This window comes from Mandrillus leucophaeus, unplaced genomic scaffold, assembly GCF_000951045.1.
Source record: "Mandrillus leucophaeus isolate KB7577 unplaced genomic scaffold, Mleu.le_1.0 Scaffold838, whole genome shotgun sequence".
Taxonomy (NCBI): Eukaryota; Metazoa; Chordata; class Mammalia; order Primates; family Cercopithecidae; genus Mandrillus; species Mandrillus leucophaeus.
Window position 1 is genome coordinate 551,939 of NW_012109119.1, and position 26,813 is coordinate 578,751.

Below are 26,813 nucleotides of genomic sequence, written 5' to 3' on the forward strand. Positions count from 1 at the left end.
CATCCCAGGGATGAAGCCAACTTGATTGTGGTGGGTAAACTTTTTGATGTGCTGCTGGATTTGGTTTGCCAGTATTTTATTGAGGATTTTTGCATCAATGTTCATCAGGGATATTGGTCTAAAATTCTCTTTTTTTGTCGTGTCTCTGCCAGGCTTTGGTATCAAGATGATGCTGGCCTCATAAAATGAGTTAGGGAGGATTCCCTTTTATTCTATTGATTGGAATAGTTTCAGAAGGAATGGTATCAGCTCCTCTTTGTACCTCTGGTAGAATTCAGCTGTGAATCTGTCTGGTCCTGGACTTTTTTTTGGTTGGTAGGCTATTAATTATTGCCTCAATTTCAGAATATGTTCTTGGTCTATTTAGAGATTCAACTTCTTCCTGGTTTAGTCTTGGGAGGGTGTATGTGCCCAGGAATTTATCCATTTCTTCTAAATTTTCTAGTTTATTTGCGTAGAGGTATTCTGCCTTCATTTCGTTATTTATCCAGTAGTCATTCAGGAGCAGATTGTTCAGTTTCCACGTAGTTGTGGGGATTTGAGTGAGTTTCTTAATCCTGAGTTGTAATTTGATTGCACTGTGGTCTGAGATCTGAGAGACAGTTTGTTGTGATTTATGTTCTTTTACATTTGCTGAGGAGTGTTTTACTTCCAATTATGTGGTCGATTTTAGAATAAGTGCAGTGTGGTGCACTTATATATATATTCTGTTGATTTGGGGTGGAGAGTACTGTATAGATGCCTATTAGGCCCACTTGGTGCAGAACTGAGTTCAAGTCCTGGATATCCTTGTTAACTTTCTGTCTCGTTTATCTGTCTAATATTGACAGTGGGGTGTTAAAGTCTCCCATTATTATTATGTGGGAATCTAAGTCTCTTTGTAGGTCTCTAAGGGCTTGCTTTATGAATCTGGGTGCTCCTTATTGGGTGCATATATATTTAGGATAGTTAGCTCTTCTTGTTGAATTGATCCCTTTACCATTTCGTAATGGCCGCCTTTGTCTCTTTTTATCTTTGTTGGTTTAAAGTCTGTTTTACCAGAGACTAGGATTGCAACTCCTGCTTTTTTTTTGCTTTCCATTTGCTTGGTAGATCTTCCTCCATCCCTTTATTTTGAGCCTCTTTGTGTCACTGCATCTAAGATGGGTATCCTGAATACAGCACACTGATGGGTCTTGACTCTTTATCCAATTTGCCAGTCTTTTTCTTTTAATTGGGGCATTTAGACCATTTGCATGTAAGGTTAGTATTGTTATGTGGGAATTTGATCCTGTCATGATGTTAGCTGGTTATTTTGCCTGTTAATTGATGCAGTTTCTTCATAGCATTGATAGTCTTTACAATTTGGCATGTTTTTGCAGTGGCTGGTACTGGTTGTTCCTTTCCATGTTTAGTGCTTCCTTCAGGAGCTCTTGTAAGGCAGGCCTGGTGGTGGTGACAAAAATCTCCCATCATTTGCTTGTCTGTAAAGGATTTTATTTCTTCTTCACTTATGAAGCTTAGCTTGGCTGGATATGAGATTCTGGCTTGAAAATTCTTTTCTTTAAGAATGTTTAATATTGGCTGCCACTCTCTTGTGGCTTGTAGGGTTCCTGCCGAGAGATCTGCTGTTAGTCTGATGGGCTTCCCTTTGTTGGTAACCCGACCTTTCTCTCTGGCTGCCCTTAACATTGTTTCCTTCATTTCAACCTTGGTGAATCTGACAATTATGTGCCTCGGGGTTGCTCTTCTCAAGGAGTATCTTTGTGGTGTTCTCTGTATTTCCTGCATTTGAATGTTGGCCTGCCTTGCTAGGTTAGGGAAGTTCTTCTGGATAATATCCTGAAGAGTGTTTTCTAACTTGGTTCCATCCTCCCCATCACTTTCAGGTACACCAGTGAAACGTAGATTTTGTCTTTTCACATATTCCCACATTTCTTGGAGGCTTTGTTTCTTTTTACTCTTTTTTCTCTAATCTTGTCTTTTTACTTTATTTCATTAATTTGATCTTCAATCAGTGATGTCCTTTCTTCCACTTGATCGAATCTGCTATTGAAGCTTTTGCATGTGTCCCGAAGTTCTCATGCTGTGGTCTTCAGCTCCATCAGGTCAAAGTCTTCTCTACACTGTTTATTCTAGTTAGCCATTCGTCTAATCTTTTTTCAAGGTTTTTAGCTTCCTTGTGATGAGTTAGAACATGTTCCTTTAGCTTGTAGAAGTTTGTCATTACTGACCTTCTGAAGCCTACTTCTGTCAACTTGTCAAAGTAATTTTCTGTCCAATTTTGTTCCGTTGCTGGCAAGGAGCTGCAACCCTTTGGAGGAGAAGAGGTGCTCTGATGTTTGAAATTTTCAGCTTTTCTGCTCTGGTTTCTCCCCATCTTTGTGGTTTTATCTATCTTTGGTCTTTGATGTTGTGACCCAGAGATAGGATTTTGGTGTGGATGTCCTTTTTGTTGATGTTGGTGCTATTCCTTTCTGTTTGTTAGTTTTCCTTCTAACAGTGAGGCCCCTCAGCTGCAGGTCTGTTGGAGTTTGCTGGAGGTCCACTCCAGACCCTGTTTGCGTGGGTATCACCAGTGGAGGCTGCAGAACAGTGAATATTGCAGAACGGTAAATATTGCAGAACATTAAATATTGCTGCCTGATCCTTTCTCTGGAATCTTTGTCCCAGAGGGGCACCTACCTGTTTGAGGTGTCTGTTGGCCTCTACTGGGAGTCTCCCAGTCAGGCTACATGGGGGTCAGGGACCCACTTAAGGAGGCAGTCTGTCCATTCTCTGAACTCGAGCGCCATGCTGGGAGAACCACTGCTGTCTTCAGAGCTGTCAGACAGGGATGTTTAGGTCTGTAGAAGTTTTCTGGTGCCTTTTGTTCAGCTGTGCCCTGCCCACAGAGGTTGAACATATAGAGGCAGTAGGCCTTGCTGAGCTGTGGTGGGCTCTGCCAGTTTAAGCTTCCTGGATGCTTTGTTTACCTACTCAAGCCTCAGCAATGGTGGATGCCCCTCCCTCTGCCAGGCTGCAGCCTTGCAGGTCGATTTCAGACTGTTGTGCTAGCAGTGAGCATGGCTCCGTGGGCATGGTACCTGCCGAGCCAGGCACAGGAGGGAATCTCCTGGTGTGCTGGTTGCTAAGACCTTCGGCGAAGTGCAGTATTTTCCAGGTACAGTCTGTCACAGCCTCCCTTGGCTAGGAAAGGGAAATCCCTCAACCCCATGCCCTTCACAGGTGAGGGGATGCCCCGCGCTGCTTTGGCTTGCCCACTGTGGGCTGCATCTCAATGGGACTGTCCAACCAGTCCCATTGAGATGAACCAGATACCTCAGTTGGAAATGCAGAAATCACCTGTCTTCTGCATCAGTCTCACTGGGAGCTGGAGACTGGAGCTGTTCCTATTTGGCCATCTTGGAGGCAACCTCCAAATCTAAACTTCTATATGTTAAAACATTTTAAGGGCAAAATGACAAAGATGTAAAATGTTTGCAATAAGATTGCAAAGAATTAATTAACATCTCTAGAATATAAAGTGCTTATATGTACCAATAAGTAAAAAATTACTTTCTCAATAGAAAAATGAGCAAAGTCCATTTGACAAATAGATACTTCACTGAAAAAGAAATTCAAGTGGCTTATAAAATCTATGAGAAAACAGATTTCCTTATTAACTGTCAAAGAAAAATAAATGTGCATAACAGTGTTCATTCAGGTGTGACTTTTATATAAGAAACAAAGTTGGGACAACTTACATGTCCAGTATAAAAGGATGGTTGAAACTGTCTGGTTTGTCTATTTGGAGGAATATTATAGAGCCATGAAAAGAGTCAGATTTTAGAAGAATAATGACATGGACAAAAGCTCATGATGCAATGTGAAGAGGAAAAGAGTGCACAGAAAACAATGCTGTCATGATCTCATTTTTTTAAAAAGCCTGTTTACTGAGAAAATAGACTTTTGGCAGCAAAACTTGATCTGAACGGATGTGAAGCTATCCACTTTCTGTTACTTTTCTAGGCAAAAAACAAAACAAAACAAAACAAAACCAAGAACCTGATTTGTTAAAAGCTTTCAGGATAAAGCAAAAGATCATATTAAATTCTAAAGTAAGAGCTATCTTTAGTACAGTGTATTTTGCCTGAATCAAATCAATAGACTTTATTTTAATATAAATAAATGACAGGTTTTGAAGATAGATCTTTTTAAGTATAAGAGTGTGCTATATAAAGGTACCATATGTCTACTTCAATTCTGTGTATTAGAAGAACTAGGCTTTAGATTCAAATATATATACTGTATATACTGATTTCACAAGTAATATGTAATGAAAATTATTTTCCAGTTTAATGAACATTATTCTGCAAGAAATCTAAATCCTCTGTCATCAGAGCAAGAGATTGGTAAGTTGTTTGAAGTTTGCTACATTTAAAAACATGTTAACTCGTTAGTATAGTATTTAGTTTCTCTAACTTATTTTCTTAGGTGCTCAATTTATTCTTTAGAAATTACTGGTACTTCTGCACTTCTCACTGATATTATTTTCTTTCTTTTTTAAAGCAATTTGCTTTTCTCATTGCTCTATTAAAACTTACTTTCTCCAAGGTTATTGACCTCCCAATTATCAAACATTATGGGTATCTTGTATTTATTATCATATTAAGACTCTTTGCAACATTCGATATAGTTGATTATTTCCATCGTTTTTCTGTAATTTTTGGATTTCCTTTTCTCTCTTTGATACTTTTAATTGGATATTCTTTCTTTATTTTTCCTTTGATTGATTAATTCATTCAACATATGAATATAAATGTGTATGTGTATTATATTTTTTATATCAGGTATGCTTTTGGGCTCTGGTGACAGAACAGTGGACAAGGATGAAAAATTCTCATATGGTTTATGTTCTAGTGTGAGAAACTGAAAATAGACAAATAAATCAATGTATAATTTATCAGATAGTACACTAAACAACAATTGTTATGGACTTGAATAGTCAGACTCACATATTATGATTTTTAATCTAATATTACCTTTATGTTATAGAATGATACAAGATAAGAGATAATGGTAGGTACAGCATCCTTGTTTCATTGAAAGGATCACCAACTACCCAAGTAATACACACCTTCTTTTGCCACTGCCACCCAAGGAACATGTCAGGCTGCTATGGACAAAAGGCATATTTCATGTAGGTCACCTTGACACAAGAGAGATGTAACTTCAATTTCACACCAGTCTTTTATACTTTTCTAGTCATGACGCCCAAGGCCTGTATGCTAACTCATAGCTCCTCTAATTCAGGTGCAGTCTCACACAGCAGACTAGATAGATAAAACATTCTATGTTTACCTTAATTCTGTGAAAACAGTGCTGTGAGAAGTCAGGCTTCAAGTTCATTTTTCCAGGTGGGCCTGAATCTGCCCAGGCTTGATGTTAATGCTTTACTTATTATTGGTGATAAACACTATGCCGCAAAGTAATGTATAGTAAGGGAAATGGGGAATACTTGGATTGGAAAAGTGATTGCTGTATTGCAAGGGAGTCAGGAAAGGCATCACTAAAAGTCAACATTGAGCAGAAGGAGGTGCAGATACAAGCTACTGGAAAAAGTGTTCCAAGCAAAGGGCAAAAAGGTCTTGAAATGGGAACATACCCAGTATGTTCACTGAAAATTAGTTAAATTGGTATGCTTTGTGGAATAAGAAAGGAGAGACTGGTGGGAGATTAAATCCAAGAGGTGGATAGAGCAAATCATGTGGGACCTGTAGATCATTAAGGACTTTGGGGGTTTTTTTCTGAGTGAGATGGAAAGCCTCTGGAAGGTTTTAGGTAAAGGACTGAAGTGATCTGACAGGTTTTAAAAGGGTTATTCTGGCTGCTATGTGGAGAACAGACTATGGAAACAAGGGCAAAAGCAGGGAAAGGTCAGGAAGCTATAAAATGACACAAAGTGAGAACTGATGAGTAGTAGTAGAAGTGGTGAGAAGATGTCAGATTTTGGTTACAAAGTGTTCTGAAGGTAGAACTGGAAGAATTTGCTTATGGACTGGATATAAGGATTGAGAGAGAGAAACAAGGATTGTGCCGTGGTGTTGACATGAATAACTTGGAATGGAGTTGCCATTTATAGAAATATGGAAGGCTGTAAGAGTAATTTGAGATTGAGGAGCCAGGGGTTTCATTTAGGAATTGTTTTAATTGAAAAGCCTATTTATTAGATATCTAAGTGAAAGTAAAGTAGGAAATTGTACATATGAATTTGGAATTCAGTGAGATGGAGACACAGATTTTGGAATTTTTATAAATAGTATTTAATGCTATGAGATCAGAATGAATCTACCAATTGTATTTATTAAATGTCTACCATCTAAAAATTTAAATCTATTTACATCCTCTTTTTTGAGACAGAGTTTCACTCTTGTTGCCCAGGCTGGAGTGCAATGGCACAATCTCGGCTCACAGCAACCTCCGCCTCCTGGGTTCAAGCGATTCTCCTGCCTCAGCCTCCCGAGTAGCTGGGATTACAGGCACCTACCACCATGCCCAGCTAATTTTTTGTATTTTTGGTGGAGACGGGGTTTCACTATGTTGGCCAGGCTGGTCTCAAATTCCTGACCTCAGGTGATCCACCCACCTCCACCTCCCAAAGTGCTGGGATCACAGGCGTGAGCCACCGCGTGCAACCCACATCCTCTTTTTTGACACTCTCATTCATTTGGCACTCATTCACTTCAGTGTTTTCAAATATACTACATACAGATAATGACCAAATTTATATCTTGCTGCACTAACTTCTAAACTCTAGGACCTTATTTCTGATTGTACAGTTTAAATCTCTTCAGACATCTTTTGACATTAAAAACTCAGTGTAGCTGAAATCAGACTTGTTCTCCTTCTGATGTTCCTGATGGTATCTCCATTATTCTAGCTTTTAATGTTTGGAGCATAGTAACAATTTTAACTTCTATCTGTGACTGTGACTACATTCAACTATTCATCAAGTTCTGTCAGTTCTCTCTCTCAAATATTTATTTTTATTTCTATTTTCATGGAAACCATTATATTTCAGAGTCTTACTATTCACTTGGACTGTTACAATAACATCCTAATTGGTGTTTTCCATTTTTCAGCTTACGTATAGATCACAGCTCACTTAATTAACCTTCAATGCCCATAATGTTGGCCATATCGTCACTGCCCTAATCAGATACCTTCAAGTGACTCCCCCATTGACTATCAAATTATGCTTCTACTTTTCTAATTTAGCTCCAACTACCTGTTTTGTTTTTTATTGGTATATAGTTGTACATATTTATGGGGTCCATGTGATATTTTGATACCTGCATACAATGTGTAATGATCAAATCAAGGTAATTGGAATATCCATCACCTCAGACATTTATCATTTCTTTGTGTGGGGAACATTCCAAATCTTCTCTTCTAGCTATGTCAAAATATACTATAGATCCTTGTAAACCATACTACTACTCTAGAACTTATTCTTAAATTTCATACTAGAACTTATTCCTTTCGTCTAACTGATTTTTATACTCATTAACCAATCTCTATTCATCCCCCAACATACCTCTTAAGCCTTTTATCTTATAAGAGTAACCTGTGCTTTGACCAGACTCTGGAACTCAGTGTGTCTCAAGTATGCCCACAATTTCTTACCTGCTTTTTACTTCTTGCAGTCCTCAGCTTATATCTCTGTCTTTCAAGATAGAATTCTTTTCCATAATACCTTTTATTTATCCCCTCAACCTTCTTTTTCAAAAAGATCTCTCCCTCTCTTTTCTGAATCTCTCTTCTTTTTTATACTTTTTAGCATTCTACCATCATTATTTATAAATAGATACAAAGTCTTCTCTAGATCACAGGTTTTTTGAGGGCAGGGATTTTTAAATGTACCTTTGAATTCCCCACAGCACCGATAATGCTGCCTTGCACAGTAATGTGTTCTTTTATTTACAGTGATCATATGAGTTTTATGAAGACTTCATATGAACTTCTTGTGAAATTAAAAACAAAATCAAATTCATTTATTCAAAAGGAAATTCAAGATTTTAGTTCTTTTTGGATCTATGTTTCCATTATACCTATTTTTCTTTAAGTCATATGGATGTGTACTGAGAAATACACATAGTCAAAAAAATAAAGTGAGAAAGGGAGAGGGGAAGAACACAAGTATCTGGTAGTCAGTCTGTCCATCTATCCATCTGTCTGTCCATCCATCCATCTATCCACCCATCTTATTGCTGGTTGGTTTGGTTCTATTTAGGGTGAAATAACTGAGATGTTTAAAAATAAAAATAAAGTTATTAAATATATGAAAGTTTAAAAAATATATGAAACATTCAAAGTGATGCAAAGTAAATTATTTTGCTTAATATGCTATTTGATTAATTCTATATAAAAATAGATATTTTAAAAGACTTGTTTCAAGTACATATTTGATTACTGTAGATTCAAAATTATTTAATAATTTTAAATTAGAATTAGGATGTTGAAAATATATTTGTATATTTATAATTTTATTAATAAGTAATATAATAAATTAAGAACAGTATTTTTCCTTAATGGCAATTCTGGGCTTCATCAACCAGAGCTACATTTAAAGCTTATTTTAAAAATTCCTTTTGGAACTCTTTTTAATGTTCTGTCAGTTTCCTTGAACAATGCCATGGACAGTATATTGTAGTGACTCAATAAATAATAGTTGAATAAGTTTAACTTATACAGTATCTCTCAGATTCAGCATTTTTTCCTCCATTACCATCGCTATGATTGTAGATAAGGTCAGCCTTTCATTACGTCTTTACTGGACAATGGACTTTTATTTTATTTTGGTTAGTCTCACTTCTAGACTCTCTTGTTCCAGCCTTTATACCTATTCTCTCCTGAATAATACTTACACAGCAGTTCAAATCATGTCATATCTCTGCTTGAAAATCTTCAATGAATTCTTGTTATCTACTAAATAATGTCCAGATTCCACAGTGGGGCATTCAGCAATCTTTCCAAGCTCATCTTCATTAATTTCCGCTTAATACATCTTTATTATTTCTCACTGCTCCTGCTAAGCTGAATAGATTTCTGTTACTCTAATGCATCCTTTGCATGTCTGTTTCTGTGCCTCTGTATCATTCTCTTCATTTGAGGCGTTTTATTCCACTTTTTACTTTTTATACTAGTTCTTTATATACTAGAGTTCAAATTACTTGAAAATAGGGTTTAATTTTGCTTAAATATTTTAATCTTCATAGTACCAAGGACAATGCCTTGCACTTAAGAGGAATACAGTTAAATACCTGCTAAATAGAAGAATGATTGAGTGTTACCATATTTATTGTATGCAGTATGCTATAATTCAGTAGGTTATAAAAATTTTATATAAGATGAAGAGCATGATATTGTAATGTTTATCTTCCTTAGGAAACTTATTTGAGAAGCCAGAAGGAGAAGATGGCTTTACGTTTTCTTTTCCGTCAGACACTTCAACTCATACATTTGGAGCTGGAAAAGATGATTTTAGTTTTCCATTTTCATTTGGACAGGGTCAAAATTCAATACCTTCTTCTTCTTTAAAAGGTTTTTCATCTTCCTCACAAAATACAACACAGTTTACTTTTTTTTGAGCTAGTCATTAATTCCTTGAATTATTTTACTGTTCTGTATTCATGAGGGCATAAATTTACATTATTGCTTAAAACATGAAGACTGCTTTATTTTGTTGATTAAAGCAGTAATGTTTACATTGTTTGATTATCTTTATTGAAATATTGAAATACTGAATATTTTGGGTTTTGTGTGTGCTATTAACTAATCATTTATTTTGGTTTGGATTTTGTGAGCCGTGTTCAGGTAGAACTTTTATTAATCTTAATAGAATTTGAGGCTTTTTTCATTACTCTTTATTTTAAATATTAAGCCTGCTTCTCCTTGGAACCTAAGGTTTTTTCTGGTAGTATTGTTGGTACTTTGATAAGAACAAGAACTGCAGTAGTAACTCCAGAGTTAATGCTGAAGTGTACTGTAGCTACTAAGAATTTCTTTTAAAATTATTGGGATTCACTTCTGCTTCACTATGTAGTATACAGAGTGGTACTATAATAATAATTTCAAATAATTTATGTTAATAACAAAATCTGTGTTATTTTCTTCTAATATAACACATGGTACAATTCTAATTTTATGAGTCATGCTAATGCCTTCAATGGATAAAAATTAAATGTGAAGGGCAAGAGTAATTTCTGAAAATTGGATTGTTTTATCAGTGGTGATCCTGTTATATGTTTTTTGCTTAAATATTTTTTGAGGAACATTTAAAATTTTGTCTCCGTCAATAAAAAACAATTTCATCTTTATGTTTTGTGTTCAGTATTTTTCAATTAGTTATATAGCTTACATAAAGATATTTAACATTTGATGAACTTCTGTAAACATTTTGCTCAATATCACTGTATTTTGTGCTTTGTAAATTAGCTATATTGAGTTACCAAGTACTAAAGAGTTTGACTCCTTATTTTGATGTGACTGTTGATGAGTTTTTAAACCTAACCCCTTCTTTTCTCTTTCTACCCCACATCTGGTCAAGTTGATCAGAAAGCCTGGCTGCTTCTTCCTTTGGTGCCACTAGGAAGTTCAAACCACATATGGGAGCCCCCACCCAGCCCCACCCCCTAACTACCATAAAAACTGAAAGCCAATCTTCTTTCCCTACTTCTCAAGCTATTTTTCAGTTTAGCTTAGGAGGCCTGCCCAGCTCTCCCTAGAAGGCCTTAATATATGACTAGAAAAATCTTTTAATACCCTATTGGGATGTGTGGCATCATCAGTTTCAATATGCAGATCAAATTTTGGGTAAGGGTGTATACTGCTTCTTCAGGGTATCTACAAATTATCACAGTTGTATTACATTAAGCTGTCTCAAAGACTTAAAAAGGATCTCCATCTAACTAATGATAGACTTCAAGAAAATTTTAGACTCTGTTAAAAAAGAACCATCAAACTTTCAACAACTGCTTAAAAGATGAAAATTTCAGTTAAAAAGCTGGATTTTCTTTGTTTTTTTAAACAGGTATTTATCTTATTGACTCTATGATTGAATTAATTGGTAGTTTTGATATAATAAAGACATTGGCTATATATGAGACAGGAGAAAAAGTTATAATTTGTTTGTTTATTGAGAAATTCAAAACTAGTTTTAGCCTTGAATGGTTCAGTGATTCCATGATTTATTTTTACTTTAAATAGAGTAATGTCTAGCACATCAGTATGGTTATATTTATCATGTATCAATAAGTGATATGAAATAAGTATTTTAAAAGTATCTACAGTGCACATGGCATTTTGACAGCATATAAAAGACTAGAACACAGATGTGGTCTTATACTCAAGGAACTTATAACTTGATTGAGTAGACAAAACTTGGGAAATAACAAAAGCACATTATAATAACTATATTATAATGATAATATAACTATGTTATTAAAACAATAATATAATAACTATATTATTATAATGTGACTTTTGTTATAGAAGAGACCAAGCGCTTTAAGAATGAGGGGAAAAAGGTCATCATGGACTGGAAAACCTGGGAAGGATTCACCAAAGAGGTAGAATTGAATTAGGACTTTATAGGTATGTAGATTGTAAAATTTTCAAGTGTAAGATTGATGCTTTTTTAGCCTTTTGTGTTTTAATTACCTAACTAGTTGTTAGTCTTTAGTAGGATTGCATTAAACAATTATTGAATTAATAGAATTTAACTGAATTGGTAAAGGAGACAGAGCTTTCTAGATAAGGGGACTAATATGATCAAAAGAAAAATGCAATCACATATTTACTATTAATATGTGTAGAGGAAATTAAAGAATAGACCTAACTGGAATGAAGAATAATATCAGGAAATTGAGTTTAATAGATATGTGTTGCAGGAAGTCAGGGACCCCAAATGGAGGGACCAGCTGAAGCCATGAAAGAACATAAATTGTGAAGATTTCATGGACATGTATTAGTTCCCCAAATTAATACTTTTATAATTTCTTACACCATCTTTACTGCAATCTTTGAACATAAATTGTGAAGATTTCATGGACATTTATCACTTCCCCAGTCAATATTCTTGTGATTTCCTATGCCTGTCTTTAATCTCTTAATCCTGTCATCTTATTAAGCTGAGGATGTATGTCACCTCAGGACCCTGTGATAATTGCTTTAACTGCACAAATTGTTCATAAAGCGTGTGTGTTTGAACAATATGAAATCTGGGCACCTTAAGAACAGGATAACAGTGATTTTCAGGGAACAAGGAAGATAACCTTAAAGTCTGGCTGCCTGTGGGCCGGGCAGGACAGAACCATATTTCTCCTATTACCGAAAATGGGTAAGAGAAATATCGCTTAATTCTTTCCCCAGTAAGGAATGTTAATAATTAACAGCCCTGGGAAAAGAATGCATTCCCGGGGCGGGGGCTCTAAAATGGTCACCCTAGGAATATCTGCCTTATGCAGTTGCAGATAAGGGATGAAACACGCCCTGGCCTCCTGCAGTGCCCCCAGGCTTGCTAGGATTAGGAAATTCCAGCCTGGCAAATTCTAGTCAGACTGGTTCTCTGCTCTTGAACCCTGTTAAAATGTTTATCAATGACAATACAAGCACAACGGGACAGGGAACCTCATCAGTAATGCTAATTTTGCCTTCGCCTTGTGACCTTGCCCTGACCATTTGCCTTGTGATATTTTGTTACCTTGTGAAGCATGTGATCTCTGTGACCCACACCCTATTCATATACTCCCTCCCCTTTGGAAATGACTAATAAAAACTTGCTGGTTTTGTGGCTTAGAGGGCATCACGGAACCTGCCGACACGTGATGTCTCCCCCAGACACCCAGCCTTAAAATTTCTCTCTTTTGTACTCTTTCCCTTTATTTCTCAGACCAGCCGACAGTCACGGAAAATAGAAAAAAACCTGCGTGAAATATTGGGGTTCCCCTGATAGATATGATAGGATTGATTTATAGAGGATCTTGAAATGTTTTGACTTGGTTTCTGAGGCCAATACAGAACTTATATTTTAATGTCAGTGTTTCAAGAGAAAATAAATGACTAGGAAAATTAAACTTACAATACAGCCACAGTTAGGAGAAATTAGAGTTGGATAAACAAATTAGGAGTCAGTTGCAGTGGTCCAAGTGTGTAGTGATATGTTCCAGGTGATAACAACTGATTGTCTTGTGGTTTCACACTGCTGACATCTCAAATTGAAAAAATATATCTTGTTTAAAAGAAATACATTTGATTGAACACCATCTGAGCATAAGGTAAAAGGAGAAAGGAACCAGAGTTGTTTGTGTTTGAAGATCATAGCTTATCCAACTAGTAGAGGCATATGCAATGTTTAAAATACAAATCACAAAAATAACTTTGTGTAATCAAATAGCCTTATAAAGATAAATTTTAAAAGAGAATTATTCCCCTAGAGACAAATCAAATATTCTATCACCTTTGAAATAGGAGTTTGTTCCCACTTCTATTCAGTGAGATTTCAGAAATAAGGGGTCTAGCCCCAGAGCTCTCTGTTAAATTTAGAAGAGAAATAGCCACTGTATATCTAATTTTGTTTAGGTCCAAAAAATCTATTTTAATATTGTTAAATGAATTTTTTCTCTGTGATTAGAAAAGATATTCTAAGAATATAAGAGTAATACTCCAAAATCAGTTAAGACTCTTGATTTATTGTCACAAGAGGTATATGTATAAGCAGACAGTGGTTCCTGGCACATAACTGCTTCTCAGTGGACAGACCTAGGATCTGTCAGTAGACACACCTAGGAAATATATGTATGTATACTATATCTATATACATGTTTGTCGGTGTATCTAACTACTGAAAACAAAACATGAGTTTAGGCTGATAACTCTAGCAACAAGAGGTTCATCTAGTATTCCCCTTTGGTTTATTTGTAACTGCTTTCTCTGACAATGAGAAACCTGGCTGTCATTAACTATTTGCTTTCTTTTTCAGTCCTAGTATACATGTAAAGTTCTTTCTAAATTGGTAACCCAGATGCTGTGATAAACAAATTTATCAACTAGGGTATGTTAGTGTTCTGTGACTGCTATAGCAAATTACCATAGCCTTTTTGGGTTGAAACAATAGGAATTCATTCTTCTATAGTTCCAGAGGCGGGGCATCCAAAATTGGTGTTACAGGTCAAAAATCCAGGTGTCAGCAGGATCATACTTTCAACCCTCTAGGGAAGGATCCATTCCTTTCTTCTTTAAGCTTTTGGTGCCTGCTAGCATTTCTTGGCTTATAGCTACATCACTCCAATTTTCAAAGCTAGTCAGAATTCGACAGAGAAATAGAACCAATAGCATCTATCTATCTGTCTATCTCTATCTATCTATCTATCTATCTATCTATCTATCTATCTATCTATCTATCTAATCTATCCATCCATTCATCTAGATTTATTTTAAGGAATTGGTTGTTAAGATTGTAGAGGTGGCAAGTCTGAAATCTGTAGGACAAGCTGGCAGGCTAGAAATTCAGGTAAGAGTTGATGTTTCAGTTGAGTTCAATATCAACAGAGCAGACTAGGGAGACTGGGAACTCAGGCAGGGTTTCTGTGTTGCAGTCTCAAGGTCAAATTCACTCTTTGGGAAACTTCAGTCTTTGCTCCTAAGGCCTTCAACTAATTGAATGCAGCCTACCCACATTATGGAGAGTTCTGCTTTACCCAAAGTCTACTAACTTAATCATATCTAAAAATACTTTTGCATCAACATCTAGAATGGTGTTTCACCAAACCACTGGGTACCATAGCATATCCAAATTGACATAAAATTAGCCACCATAGCCAGCATCTTCAAATTTCTCTTTGACCTGCCTTCACATGGCCTTCCCTCAGTGTATGAAATCTCTCTCACTGCCTCCCTTTTATAATCGTAAATGTGATTGCATTTAGGGTCTATCTGGATGGATAGTTCAGATAATCTCCCCATTTCAAGATCTTTGACTTAACCACATCCGTAAAGCCCCATTTTTTCCCATATAGGTAACAATCACAGATTCCAGGGATTAGGTCATGGAAATCTTTTGGGGGGCCATTTTCAGCCTATTACATAAGGTATAGTGTTTGTGTGTATTCTTTATCCAGTTACAGCAATATTTTCCAAAATTACTTAAGTTAGCTCCTATCTTCTATACCCCCTTACATTTGATTGTGTCATTTATTTATAACACAGATTCATTTGTGGCCATCTACATTCCATCTTGGGTTTATCTGAATTATTTCTTGGTTTAAAAAATTGTATACAGTAAAATTCCTTCTGTAAACCAAAAATAAAATTCTAAGCTTGCCACTCATCTGAATGAATCCTTCCTATCATCAAGGACATTCCAAAATTAACCTGAAAAAACTAATTTAGGCCATGATGGGAAGGGAGAGCCAGACAAGACTCATACTCTCCTCCCTTTTGGAATTACTGAGAGAACAGGCTCTTAAAGTCTGATAAGAAACATTTACAATCTATTCTCTCTGAAGCCTACTACCTGGAGGCTTTATCTTCATGATAAAACTTTGGTCTCCACAACCCTTATATAACCAAACACCCTACTGATAATAACTCTTTCATCCAATTGCCAATCAGAATATCTTTGAATCTGCCTACAACCTGGAAGCAACCCCAGCCTCTGCTTCCAGTTGTCTCGCCTTTCTGGACCAAAGCCATGTACATCTTACATGTATTGACTGATGCCTTATGTCTCCCTAGAATGTATAAAACCAAGTTGTGGCCTGACCACCTTGGGCACATGTTGTAAGGATCTCCTGAGGGCTGTGTTATGGGCCATTGATCACTCATAATTTGCTCAGAATAAATCTGTTCAAATATTTTACAGTTTGATTCTTTTTGTCGACACTTTGTGATGTGCAGGTCTATGGGTTTTGACAAATAGTGTCATGTATTTACCATCATAGCACCATACAGAACAGTTCCATCATAGCCCAAATTCCCTAGCATTGAATTTTGTAGTCAATCCCTTCCCCTACTTCCAAAGCCTGGAAACCAAAGATTTGTTTTCTATTCCTGTAGCTTTGTCTTTTCCAGAATGTTATATAAATATGCAATATTTTTTATTTTAAATGCCAATTATACCTAACCAGTATATAGAAATACAGTTGATTTTTATATACCAACTGTGATCATGCTGAACTCAGGAGGTCTAGCTTTTTTTGTAGAATCTTTGGGATTTTCTATGTAAGCAATCATGTTGCTTACAAATAGAGACAGTTTCATTCCTTCATTTTCAATATGCCTTCATGACTATATTCAAAATACGTTACAAGGCTATAGTAATAAAAACAATATGGTATTTGTGTAAAAACAAACACATAGACCAACAAAACAGCATAAAGAACCCAGAAATAAATCCACATATTTACACCCAACTGATTTGTGACAAAGGTGTCAAGAACATACACTGGGAAAAGAACACCCTCTTCAATAAATGATGCTGGGAAAATTGGATATCTGAATGCAAAAGAATGAAACTGAGCCCTTACTTGTCACCATTTGCAAAAATCAACTCAAGATGGATTAAAGACTTAATGTAATACCTAAAACTGTAAAACTACAAGAAAACAGGGGAAACACTTGAGAAGGTTGGTCTAGACAAAGAGTTTGTAGCTATAACCTCAAAAGCACAGGCAACCAACCTGAAAATAGACAAATGAGACTATATTAAGCTGAAAAGCATCTGCAAGGTAAAAGAAACCAAAGCATCTGCATGGTAAACAGAGTGAAGAGGCAACCTGTTGAATGAGAGAAAATATTTGCAACCTATTCATCTGACAAGGGACTAATATCCAGGATATACAAGGAACTCAACAGGAAAAAAACTCCCATTAAAAATTGAGCTGAGGACACACACAAATAGACATTTCTCCGAAGAAGACATACAAAGGGCCAAGAGATATACAAAAAAAAATGTTCAACATAACTTATCATCAGGGAAATGCAAATCAAAACCACAATGACGTATCATCTTACTCCAGTTAGAATGGTTATTATAAAAAGACAGAAAATTACAGTGAGGTTGTGGAGAAAAGTTAACTCTTATATACTGTTGGTGGGAATGTAAATTAGTACAGTAAATCCAGAAAACAGTATGGAAGTTTCTCGAAAAACTGAAAATAGAGCTGCCATATGATCCAGCAATCCCACTATTGGGTATTTATCCAAAGGAAAAGAAATTTGTATATCAAAATTTGTATATCCACCTGCACTAGAATGTTTATCACAGCACTATTTACAATGGCAAATACATGGAATCAAGCTAAGTGTCCATAAATGGATAAATAAAATGTGGTATATAGACATAATGGAATGCTAATTGGCTGTAAAAAAGAATGAAATCCTGTCATTTGCAGTAACATGGATGGAACTAGGAGGTTATTATGCTAAATGAAATAATCCAGGCCTGGAAAGACAGATACTGCATGTTCTCACTCATATACGAGAAAAATTGATCTCATGGAGATGGAGAATAGAATGGTAGATATCAGAGGCTGGGAAGAGTGTGTAGGTAGGAGGCAGGGATAAAGGGAGGTTAGGAGTCAGGGATAAAGGGAGGTTAATTTAGTGGATACAAAGATAGATAGAGGAAATAAGCCCCAATTATCAATAGCAGAGTAGAGTGACTATAGTTAGCAACGATGTATTATATATTTCAAAGAAGCTAGAAGAGAGGACCTGAAATGTGTTCCTAACACACAAAAATGATAAATACTCAAGATGATACCATAAATACATGGACTTGATCATCACACGTTGTATGCATGTAATAAGATATCACATGTAGCCCATAAATATGTATAAATATTATATGTCAATAAAAGTATTTTAAAAGGTTTGACTAGATATAAATTTTTCAGCCAGTTTTAATTAATTTTAATTGACAAATAAAAGTTATATATATTTATGGTGTTCAACATGATATTTGAAGTATGTATATATTGTGGAACCACTAAAACAAGCTGTTTAGCACATGCATTATTTCACACACTTATCTTTTTTGTGGTTAGAACGCTGAAAATCTACTCTTTGCAGTTTTCAAATATAAAATACATTGTTATTAACTATAGTCATCAAGTTATACACTAGATCTCTTGAACTTATTTCTCCTGTCTAACTAAAATTTTGTATTCTTTTACCAATAGCTCCCCAACTCCCACCCCTCCAATCTACTGTCTGCTTCTATGAGTTAAACTTTTTCAGATTCCATGTATAAGTGAGATCATGCAGTATTTGTCTTTCTGTGCCTGAATTATTTCACTTAACAGAATATCCTCCAGGTTCATTCATGTTGTTGCAAATGACAGAATTCTAAGGCTGAATAACATTTATTGTATGTATAAATATAAATATAATATATATATATCACATATTCTTTATTCATCTCTTAATGGACAGTTAGGTTGATTCCATACCTTGGCTTTTGTGAATAATGCTGCAATGAACATGGAAGTGGCCATATCTCTTCTACATACTCATTTCTTGTTTTTTGGATGTATACCCAGTAGTGTGATTGCTGGGTCATATGGTAGTTCTATTTTTAATTTTCTGAGGAATCTTCATACTGTTTTTCATAATGGCTGTACTAATTAACATTCCCACCTACAGTTCTCTTTTCTCCCCCAAAACACTTATCTTTCATCTTTTTTGATAATAGCCATTCTAACAGGTATGAGCTGATCTCTCGTTTTGTTTTTAATTTGCATTTTCCTGATGAATAGGGATGTTGAGCCTTTTTTCATATACTTGTTGGCTATTTGTATATCTTCTTTTGAGAAACATCTATTCAAGTCCCTTTGTTCATATTTTTTTAAGTCAAATAGGTATACACATTTTTAACAATTGTTTTTGAAAAGAGGATGTATAAGGGAGTCGAGGTAGAGGATATATTCAGGGGCTGGCTAACATTCCTGTACTTCTCAGTTGCTCTTCAGATCCTAATATTTCCCTGCCATTTCACACCAAACACATGTTTCTGCCACTGCCAGGGTAAGATAAAAGGGCACACCTAAAAACTTATCCCAATGCTGGCTCCCCAGAACAGTGCTGTGATAGTTAATTTTATGTCAACTTGACTGGGCCTTGGGGTACTCATTATTCTAAGTGTGTGTTTCTGAATGAGATTAATATTTGAATTGGGAGAACTGAGGAAAACATATTGCCCTCTCCAATGTGATTGGACCTCATGTAATTCATTGAAGGCCTAGACAGAACAAAAAGACTGAGTAACGGTGAATTCCCTCTCTCCACCTGACTGTCTTCAAGATGAGACGTTAGTCTTCTGCCTTCGGGCGTGGACTTGAACTGGAACTCACACCATTGGCCCTCCTAGTTCTTAGGCGTTTGGATTCAAACTGAATCTGTACCACTATCTCTCCTGAGCCATTTCCTTATAATAAATCTCTTTATCTATCTATATTATCTATATCTATTTCCAATTGCTTCTATTTCTCTGGAGAACCCTGACTAATAGAGTTGTTCAGCTGTGATGGTTTCTCATAGTATTTATATTAGTTTGAAAGATACTTCAAAGTTTTTCTAGCTTTTGTGATGTCTTCAGATTTGGGTTTGAGGAGAAAAACGATAGTCCATGCTTGTGTGCTCTCTTTGTTTTATGCTGTTATTCAGTTTTTGTATTTTTTTACAGATAGCCTTTGAAAATTATTGGAAATTTCATAAAATCTGGGATAATTACATATGCTGCATTCCTGGCATCCCATTTTCTAACCATTATTTTCTTACATAGTCAGCACACTTGAATTATCTATTCAACAAGGTAATTTTCTTTTAGATTTAGAGAATAAAATATTTGGGACAGAGTTAGGGAATATTTGCCTTCTTTCCAAAAGAACTAATCTCATAATTCTACATATTATTTTGTTGAACCAGGTTAAATACAATTTTTTGTTTGCTTGTTTGTTTGTTTTGAGTAGAGGTTTCACTCTTGTCTCCTAGGCTGGAGTGCAATGGCACGATCTTGGGCCACTGCAACTGCCACCTCCCGGGTTCAAGCAATTCTCCCGCCTCAGCCTCTTGAGTGGCTGGGACTACAGGCACCCGCCACCACACCCAGCTAATTTTTGTATTTTTAGTAGAGACGGGGTTTCACTATGTTGGCCAGGCTGGTTTCGAACTCCTGACCTCAGGTGGTCCTCCCATCCCGGCCTCCCGAAGTGCTGGTATTACAGGCATGAGCCACCACGCCCAGCCTAAATACAAATTTTAAGGGAAACATAAACATAAAACTTAAAGAAATGTGGACTGGGACTGAATAAGATGCTCTATAAAACAAGAAATACATTTTTAAAAATAATTTTTATTTTTTTCAGCTTTATTGAGGCAAAATTGACAAAAATTTTATATATTTTTGATACACAATGTGATGTATTGATATACATATGCATTGTGAAATGATTACCACAATCAAGCTAACTAACATCTCCATCACCTCACATGTTTGGCTTTTCTAAATAGTGAAAATATTTAAGGTCTACACTTTTAGCATATTTCAACAATACAATATTATTAACTATAGTCACCAAGCTGTACATTAGGTCTCCAGAATGTATTAATCCTGCCTAACTCTACCCTTTGACCAACATCTCCCATTTCCCCATGCCCCAGTCCCTGGCAATTATCATTTACCGTGTGCTATGAGTTTGGCTTTTTTAGATTCCACATATATGTGAGATCATGCAGTATTTGTCTTTCTGTGCCTGGCTTACTTCACTTAACATAATGTCCACTGAGTTTATCCATGTTGTCAAAAATGCACAAATGACAGAAATTCCTCCTTTTTTTAAAAAAAGAGACAAGATCTTGCTCTGTTGCCTAGTCTAGAGTACAGTGGTACAATTGTAGCTCACTGTAACCTCAAACTCTTGGGCTCAAGCAATCCTCCCACCTCAGGTTCCCAAGTAGCTAGGACTACAGGTGGGTGCCATCACGCCTGCCTGATTTTTATTTCTTTGTACAGGCAGGGTCTTGCTATGTTGCCCAGGCTGGTCTCAAACTCTGAGCCTCAAGTGGTCCTCTCACCTTCTTCTCACAACATGCTGGGATTATAGGCGTGAGACACTGTGCCTGGCCAATTTCCTCCTTTTTAAGTGCTGAATAATGTCCATTGTGTGTGTGTATGTATCATATTTTCTTTATTTGTTCATCTGTTAGTGGACATCTAGGTTGATTCCATATCTTGATTATTGTGAATAATGCTGCAATGACCATGAATAATGCTGCAAAGAAGAGATACCTCTTTGACATACTGATTTTATTTCTTTTGGACATATATCCAGAAGTGGTATGGTAGTTCTACTTGTAATTTTTTAAGGAACCTCCATACTGTTTTTTATAATCACTGTACTCAGTAACATTCCCATCAACCATGTATACAAGTTCCTTTTTCTCTGCATCCTTGCCAATATTTGTTATTTTTCGTCTTTTTGATAATGGACATGCTGAAGCAGGCCTGACCTGCGTGGACCCTGGGGTTGTGAGTGCTGGGACAGACTTAGAGTCTGGATCTGCAAGGATGGTTCTGAAACCAGAAGCTGCACAAGCTGGTCAGAGTATGGGATAGGCCAGGAGTCTAGGTTTGCAGGGACAGGCCTGGCACTGGGGTTCACTGGAGTGAGCTTGGTGCTGGGGTTTTCAGTAAAGTTAGGTGCTCACACACTCTCCTCTCATGCAGAAGAATCTCCCCCTGTGCTGTGAAACTTGGGCTGGGACAGCAGTGGCACGGGCAAAGTAAAACTGTCCTTCCTACCTCCTTTAATGCATCTTTTTTTCATTTCTGTGGTTCACCCAGGTGCTGTAATCTCTCACCCGGATTCCTGAGCCCTTGTGAATGCATTTTCTTATGTAGATAGTTGTTCAAATTGATGATTCTGCAAGGGGATAAGCATTGGAAATTCCTCTGCTGCCATCTTGCTGGAAATACTTATCTTTGACATTGAAATTTAGACAGCATTTTGAAACTCTTAGACTGGAGAAAGTTTATTTAAATTGGTTTTACTTTCTTGACAGTTTGAAACCATACTGTCACTATGCAGAAATCACTTGACTTGGTTATAGTTTACATTTTATTCAATATTAAAATATTAGGTACCTTAGTATTAGGTATTAAGGCAATTCACAATTTAACTGACTTTACTTTTATTCACAGTTCTGTTACATTTTTAACAGTGTAATTTATATTAAATTTAAACTTGGAATGAAATAACCCTCTACTTGAACATTATAGCTTTAAGGTACTTAAGCATAGTCAGAAAATAAGATGTAAACGCTACTGATTAGAGCAGATTGGAATATGTAGATTTATATTATGAAAAGCAATGTTCTCTCTACTACCCTGCTGATTCAAGGCTATAAATTATTTTTAGTGGAAGGAAAAGATAAAGATTAACTTTTTATTTATTCCAACTGGGTGGGTATTAGAATTTCAAGGGCCTGAACATGTGACTGATTGAAGCTTGCATAACTGCTAAATGACCAGATAGTGCCAGTAATTTTGACGTGACATTAAAATTTTAAAAATAAAGTTTTTCTGGCCAGGCACGGTGGCTCATGCCTGTAATCCCAGCACTTTGGGAGGCCGAGGCGGGCGGATCACAAGGTCAGGAGATCGAGACCATCCCGGCTAACACGGTGAAACCCTGTCTCTACTAAAAGTACAAAAAATTAGCTGGGCTTGGTGGCGTGCGCTTGTAGTCCCAGCTGCTGGAGAGGCTGAGGCAGGAGAATGGCGTGAACTCAGGAGGCGGAGCTTGTAGTGAGCCGAGATCGCGCCACTGCACTCCAGCCTGGGCGACAGAGCGAGACTCCGTCTCAAAAAAAAAAAAAAAAAAAAAAAAAAAAAAAAAAAACAGTTTTTCTGATATTTTGAAGGAATGAATGAAAAAGTGATGTGTAATTTAAAGATGGTAAACCTGACATGTTGATGCTTTCCCTTTGAATTTCAATTGCTGCCCTATAACTTGCCTTAGAGGCTGAATGGCTCATTTAAAAACATTTCTATTGCCTTGCTTTACATTTGCTCTTGATTTCTCCGAAGTTGACACAAGTCACATGCAATTAAATTTATATCCCTGGTGGACAGACTCATCCTAATATCCTTTGACTCACACCCAGGTTGTTTGCAGCTCGGCAGTTCTGCTTCAAGACACATCACTTTTTATTTTTATAAAGTATTTTAAAATAATGCCATCATAGAATTTGTAATATACATTGGTAACTGAAAAAATTAAAAAACTAGTACTACATTGTTATATATAATGTGTATTCATTCAACTATGTCAAAATATAAATATACAAAAAGATTGCAATGAAATGCCAAAATGTTAATTAATGTTTTTCTGTTTAAAAATTACCGTTTATATATAGATATATTTGCAATATAAACTATATACTAGATAATATTCTTGTATCAATGTTAGATTTTTTTAGATGTGATAATGGTATTATGGTTAAATAAGAGAGAATGTTTTTATTAGAAAATACATGTCTGCAACTCACTTTCAAATGACTTTTTTTGTTACTAACTTTAATTTTTTCCCTCATTTTAAAAATTGTGGTAGAATACATATTAAAAAATTACCATCTTAGCAATTTTAAGTGCATAGTTTAATGGTATTAAATATATTCATAATGTTGTGCAACAATCACCATCATCCATCTTCTTAACTCTTCATCTTGTAATACTGAAATTCTGTGCCCATTAATCAATAACTCTCCATTCCTTTCTCTCCCCAGTCTCTGGCAACCACCATTCTACTTTCTATCTTTCTGATTTTAACCATGCTAAGTACCTCGTATAAGTGAAATGATACATTATTTATCCTTTTTGTTACTGGCTTACTTTACTCATAATATTCTCAAGGTTCATCTATATTGTAGCATGTCAGAAATTCATTCACTTTTAGAGATCAATAATATTCTATTGCAGCACATACCACATTTTGCTGATCCATTTAATTACTGATGGATGCTTGGGCTATTTCCATCTCTTGTCTACTGTAGCTTGATTATTGTAGCTTTGTATTAAATTTTGAAATCAAGAAGTGTGAGTTTTCCAGGTTTGTTCACCTTTTTAAAGATTGTTTTGGCTATTTGGGGTCCCTTGAGATTTTATATGAACTTTAAGATAGCTTTCTCTATTTCTGCCCAAAAAAATAATAATTGGGATTTTAATAAGGGTTGCAATGAATCTGTAGATCATTTTGAATAGTACTGACATCTTAATAGTAAGTCTTCCAAGAACGTGGGATGCTTCCAATTTATTATATCTTCTACAATTCCTTTCCGTAATATTTTATAGTTTTCAGTGTATAAGTGTAACCTCCTTGGTTAGGTTTATTTCTAAGTGTTTTATCCTTTTTGCTGCAAATGGAATTGTTGTCTTAATTTCCTTTTTGGATTGTTCATTGTAGTGTATAGAAATGCAACTGATTTTTGCTTGTTGTCTTTGTGTCCTGCTCCTTTGCTAAATTATATATTAGCCCTAACAGTATTTCTAGTAGAATCTTCAGGGTTTTTTACATATAAGATCATATCATCTGTGAACAGAGGTAATATTATTTTTTCCTTTTCAATTTGGATGCCTTTTATTTCTTTTTCCTGTTTAATTGCTATGGCTAGAATTTTCAGTACTATGTTGAATAGAAGTGGTGAAAAGCACGTATCCTTGCCTTTATTTCTGATTGTAGAGGAGAAGCTTTTAGTATTTTACCACTAAGTATATTGATCCTTGTGGGCCTTTTATATATGCCTTTTATTATGTTGAGGTATTTTCATTTTATTCCTACTTTGTTGAGTATTTTTTAAATCACAAAAGATGTAAAATTTTGTCAAATGCTTTTTCTACCTTATTTGAGACGATCATGTGGTTTTTGTGCTTCCTTCTGTTAATGTGGTGTGTTACAACTGGCTGATTCTTGTATGTTGAACGATCCTAGCATTCCAGGAATAAATCCCACTTGGTCATAGTGTATAATCCTTCTAATATGCTGCTGAGTTATATTTTGTTGAGCATATTTTCATCAATGTTCATAAGGGATATTGATCTATAGTTTTCTTGTATTGTCTTTGTCTGGCTTTGGTATCAGGGTAATTCTGGTCTTATAAAATGAGGTAAGTGCTTTCACAGTGTTTGTGGGAGTGTAAGTTAGTTCAACCACTGTAGAAGACAGTGTGGTGATTCCTCAAAGATCCAGAAGCAGAAATATAAATTGACCCAGCAATGCCAGTATTAGATATATACCCAAAGGAATAGAAATCATTATATTATAAAGATACATGCACAAGTATATTCATCACAGCATTATTTACAATAGCAAAGACATGAAATCAACCCCAATGGTTATCAATGATAGACTGGATAAAGAAAATGTGATACCTGTACACCATGGAATACTATGCAGCCATGAAAAGGAACGATATCATGTCCTTTGCAGGGACATGGATAGAGCTATAAGCTGTTATCCTTAGCAAACTAATGCAGGAACAGAAAACCAAACACTGCACATTCTCACTTATAAGTGGGAGCTGAACTATGAGAACACATGGACATATCAGGGTGAACAACATACACTGGGGCCGGTCATGGGGGCAAGGGAAGGGAGAGCATCAGGAAGAATTGCTAATGGATGCTGGGCTTAATACTTAGGTGATGGGTTGATCTGTACAACAAGCCATCATGGCACACATTTACCTATGTAACAAACCTACACACCCTGCACATGTACCCCAGAACTGAAAAAAGTTGATGAAAAGTAAAAAAAACAAAGAAGTAAAATGAGTTAGGAAGTGTTCCATCCTCTTCAATTTTGGGGGGAAAGTTTGAAAAGGATTGGCATTAGTTCTTCCTTAAATATTTGGTAGAATTAACCAGTGAAGTCATCAGGTCTAGGGCTGTTATTGTTGGGAGATTTTTTGATTACTGATTCAACTGCCCTACTAGTTATAGGTCTATTCAGATTTTTTATTTCTTCGTGATTTAGTCTTGGTAGGTTTTCTGTTTTTAGGAAAATTTTCATTTCATCTACATCGCACAATTTGTTGGTATATAATTGTTCATAATACTGTCTCATGATCCTTTTTATTTCTATAGAATCAATAATTTCCCCACTTTCATTTATTTAAGTCGTTTGAGTCTTTCTTTTTTTCTCAGTATGTCTAACTAAAGGTTTGTCAACTTTCTTGATTTTTTTAAAGAACCAACTTTTAGTTTGATTTTTTTCAATCGTTTTCCTTTTCTTTATTTCATTGATCTGTTCTCTAATTTTTATTATTTCCTTCATTCTGTTGGTTTTGGGTTTGTTTTCTTTTTCTTTTTCCAGTTATTCAAGTTGAAAGCTAGGTTGTTGACTTGAGACCTTTCTTGTTTCTTAATGCAAGCATTTATTGCTATAAATCCCTTGAACTTTTTTCTTTATGTCTCATAAGTTTTGGTACATTGTGTTTTCGTTTTCATTTGTCTTTAATTATAATTTGTCTAATTTGTGTCTATATCTAATTTCCTTTGTAATTTTTTTCATCCATTGGTTAAAATACAATTCCCATCAAAATACCATCATCATTCTTCACAGAACTAGAAAAAACAATCCTAAAATTCATATAGAACCATAAAGGAGTCTGCATAGCCAAAGCAAGACTAAACAACAATCTGGGGGCATCACATTACCTGACTTCAAACTATACAACAAGGCTATAGTTACCAAAACAGCTTGGTACTGGTATAAAAAATAGGCACACAGACC

The 26,813-nt window shown here is 35.7% G+C and overlaps 1 protein-coding gene across 1 annotated transcript in view; it reads left to right on the forward strand.

The window, feature by feature from the left end:
• LOC105530668 (chromosome unknown open reading frame, human C14orf39) overlaps positions 1–10,495 on the forward strand; it is a 51,811-nt gene extending 41,316 nt beyond the window's left edge. Inside the window, exons 17-18 of the mRNA XM_011968306.1 lie at positions 4,316–4,373; positions 9,409–10,495. Coding sequence (XP_011823696.1) covers positions 4,316–4,373; positions 9,409–9,611 — 261 coding nt within the window. The 3' untranslated portion in view covers positions 9,612–10,495. The remainder of the gene's footprint in view (positions 1–4,315; positions 4,374–9,408) is intronic.
• The last annotated feature ends 16,318 nt before the right edge of the window (positions 10,496–26,813 follow it).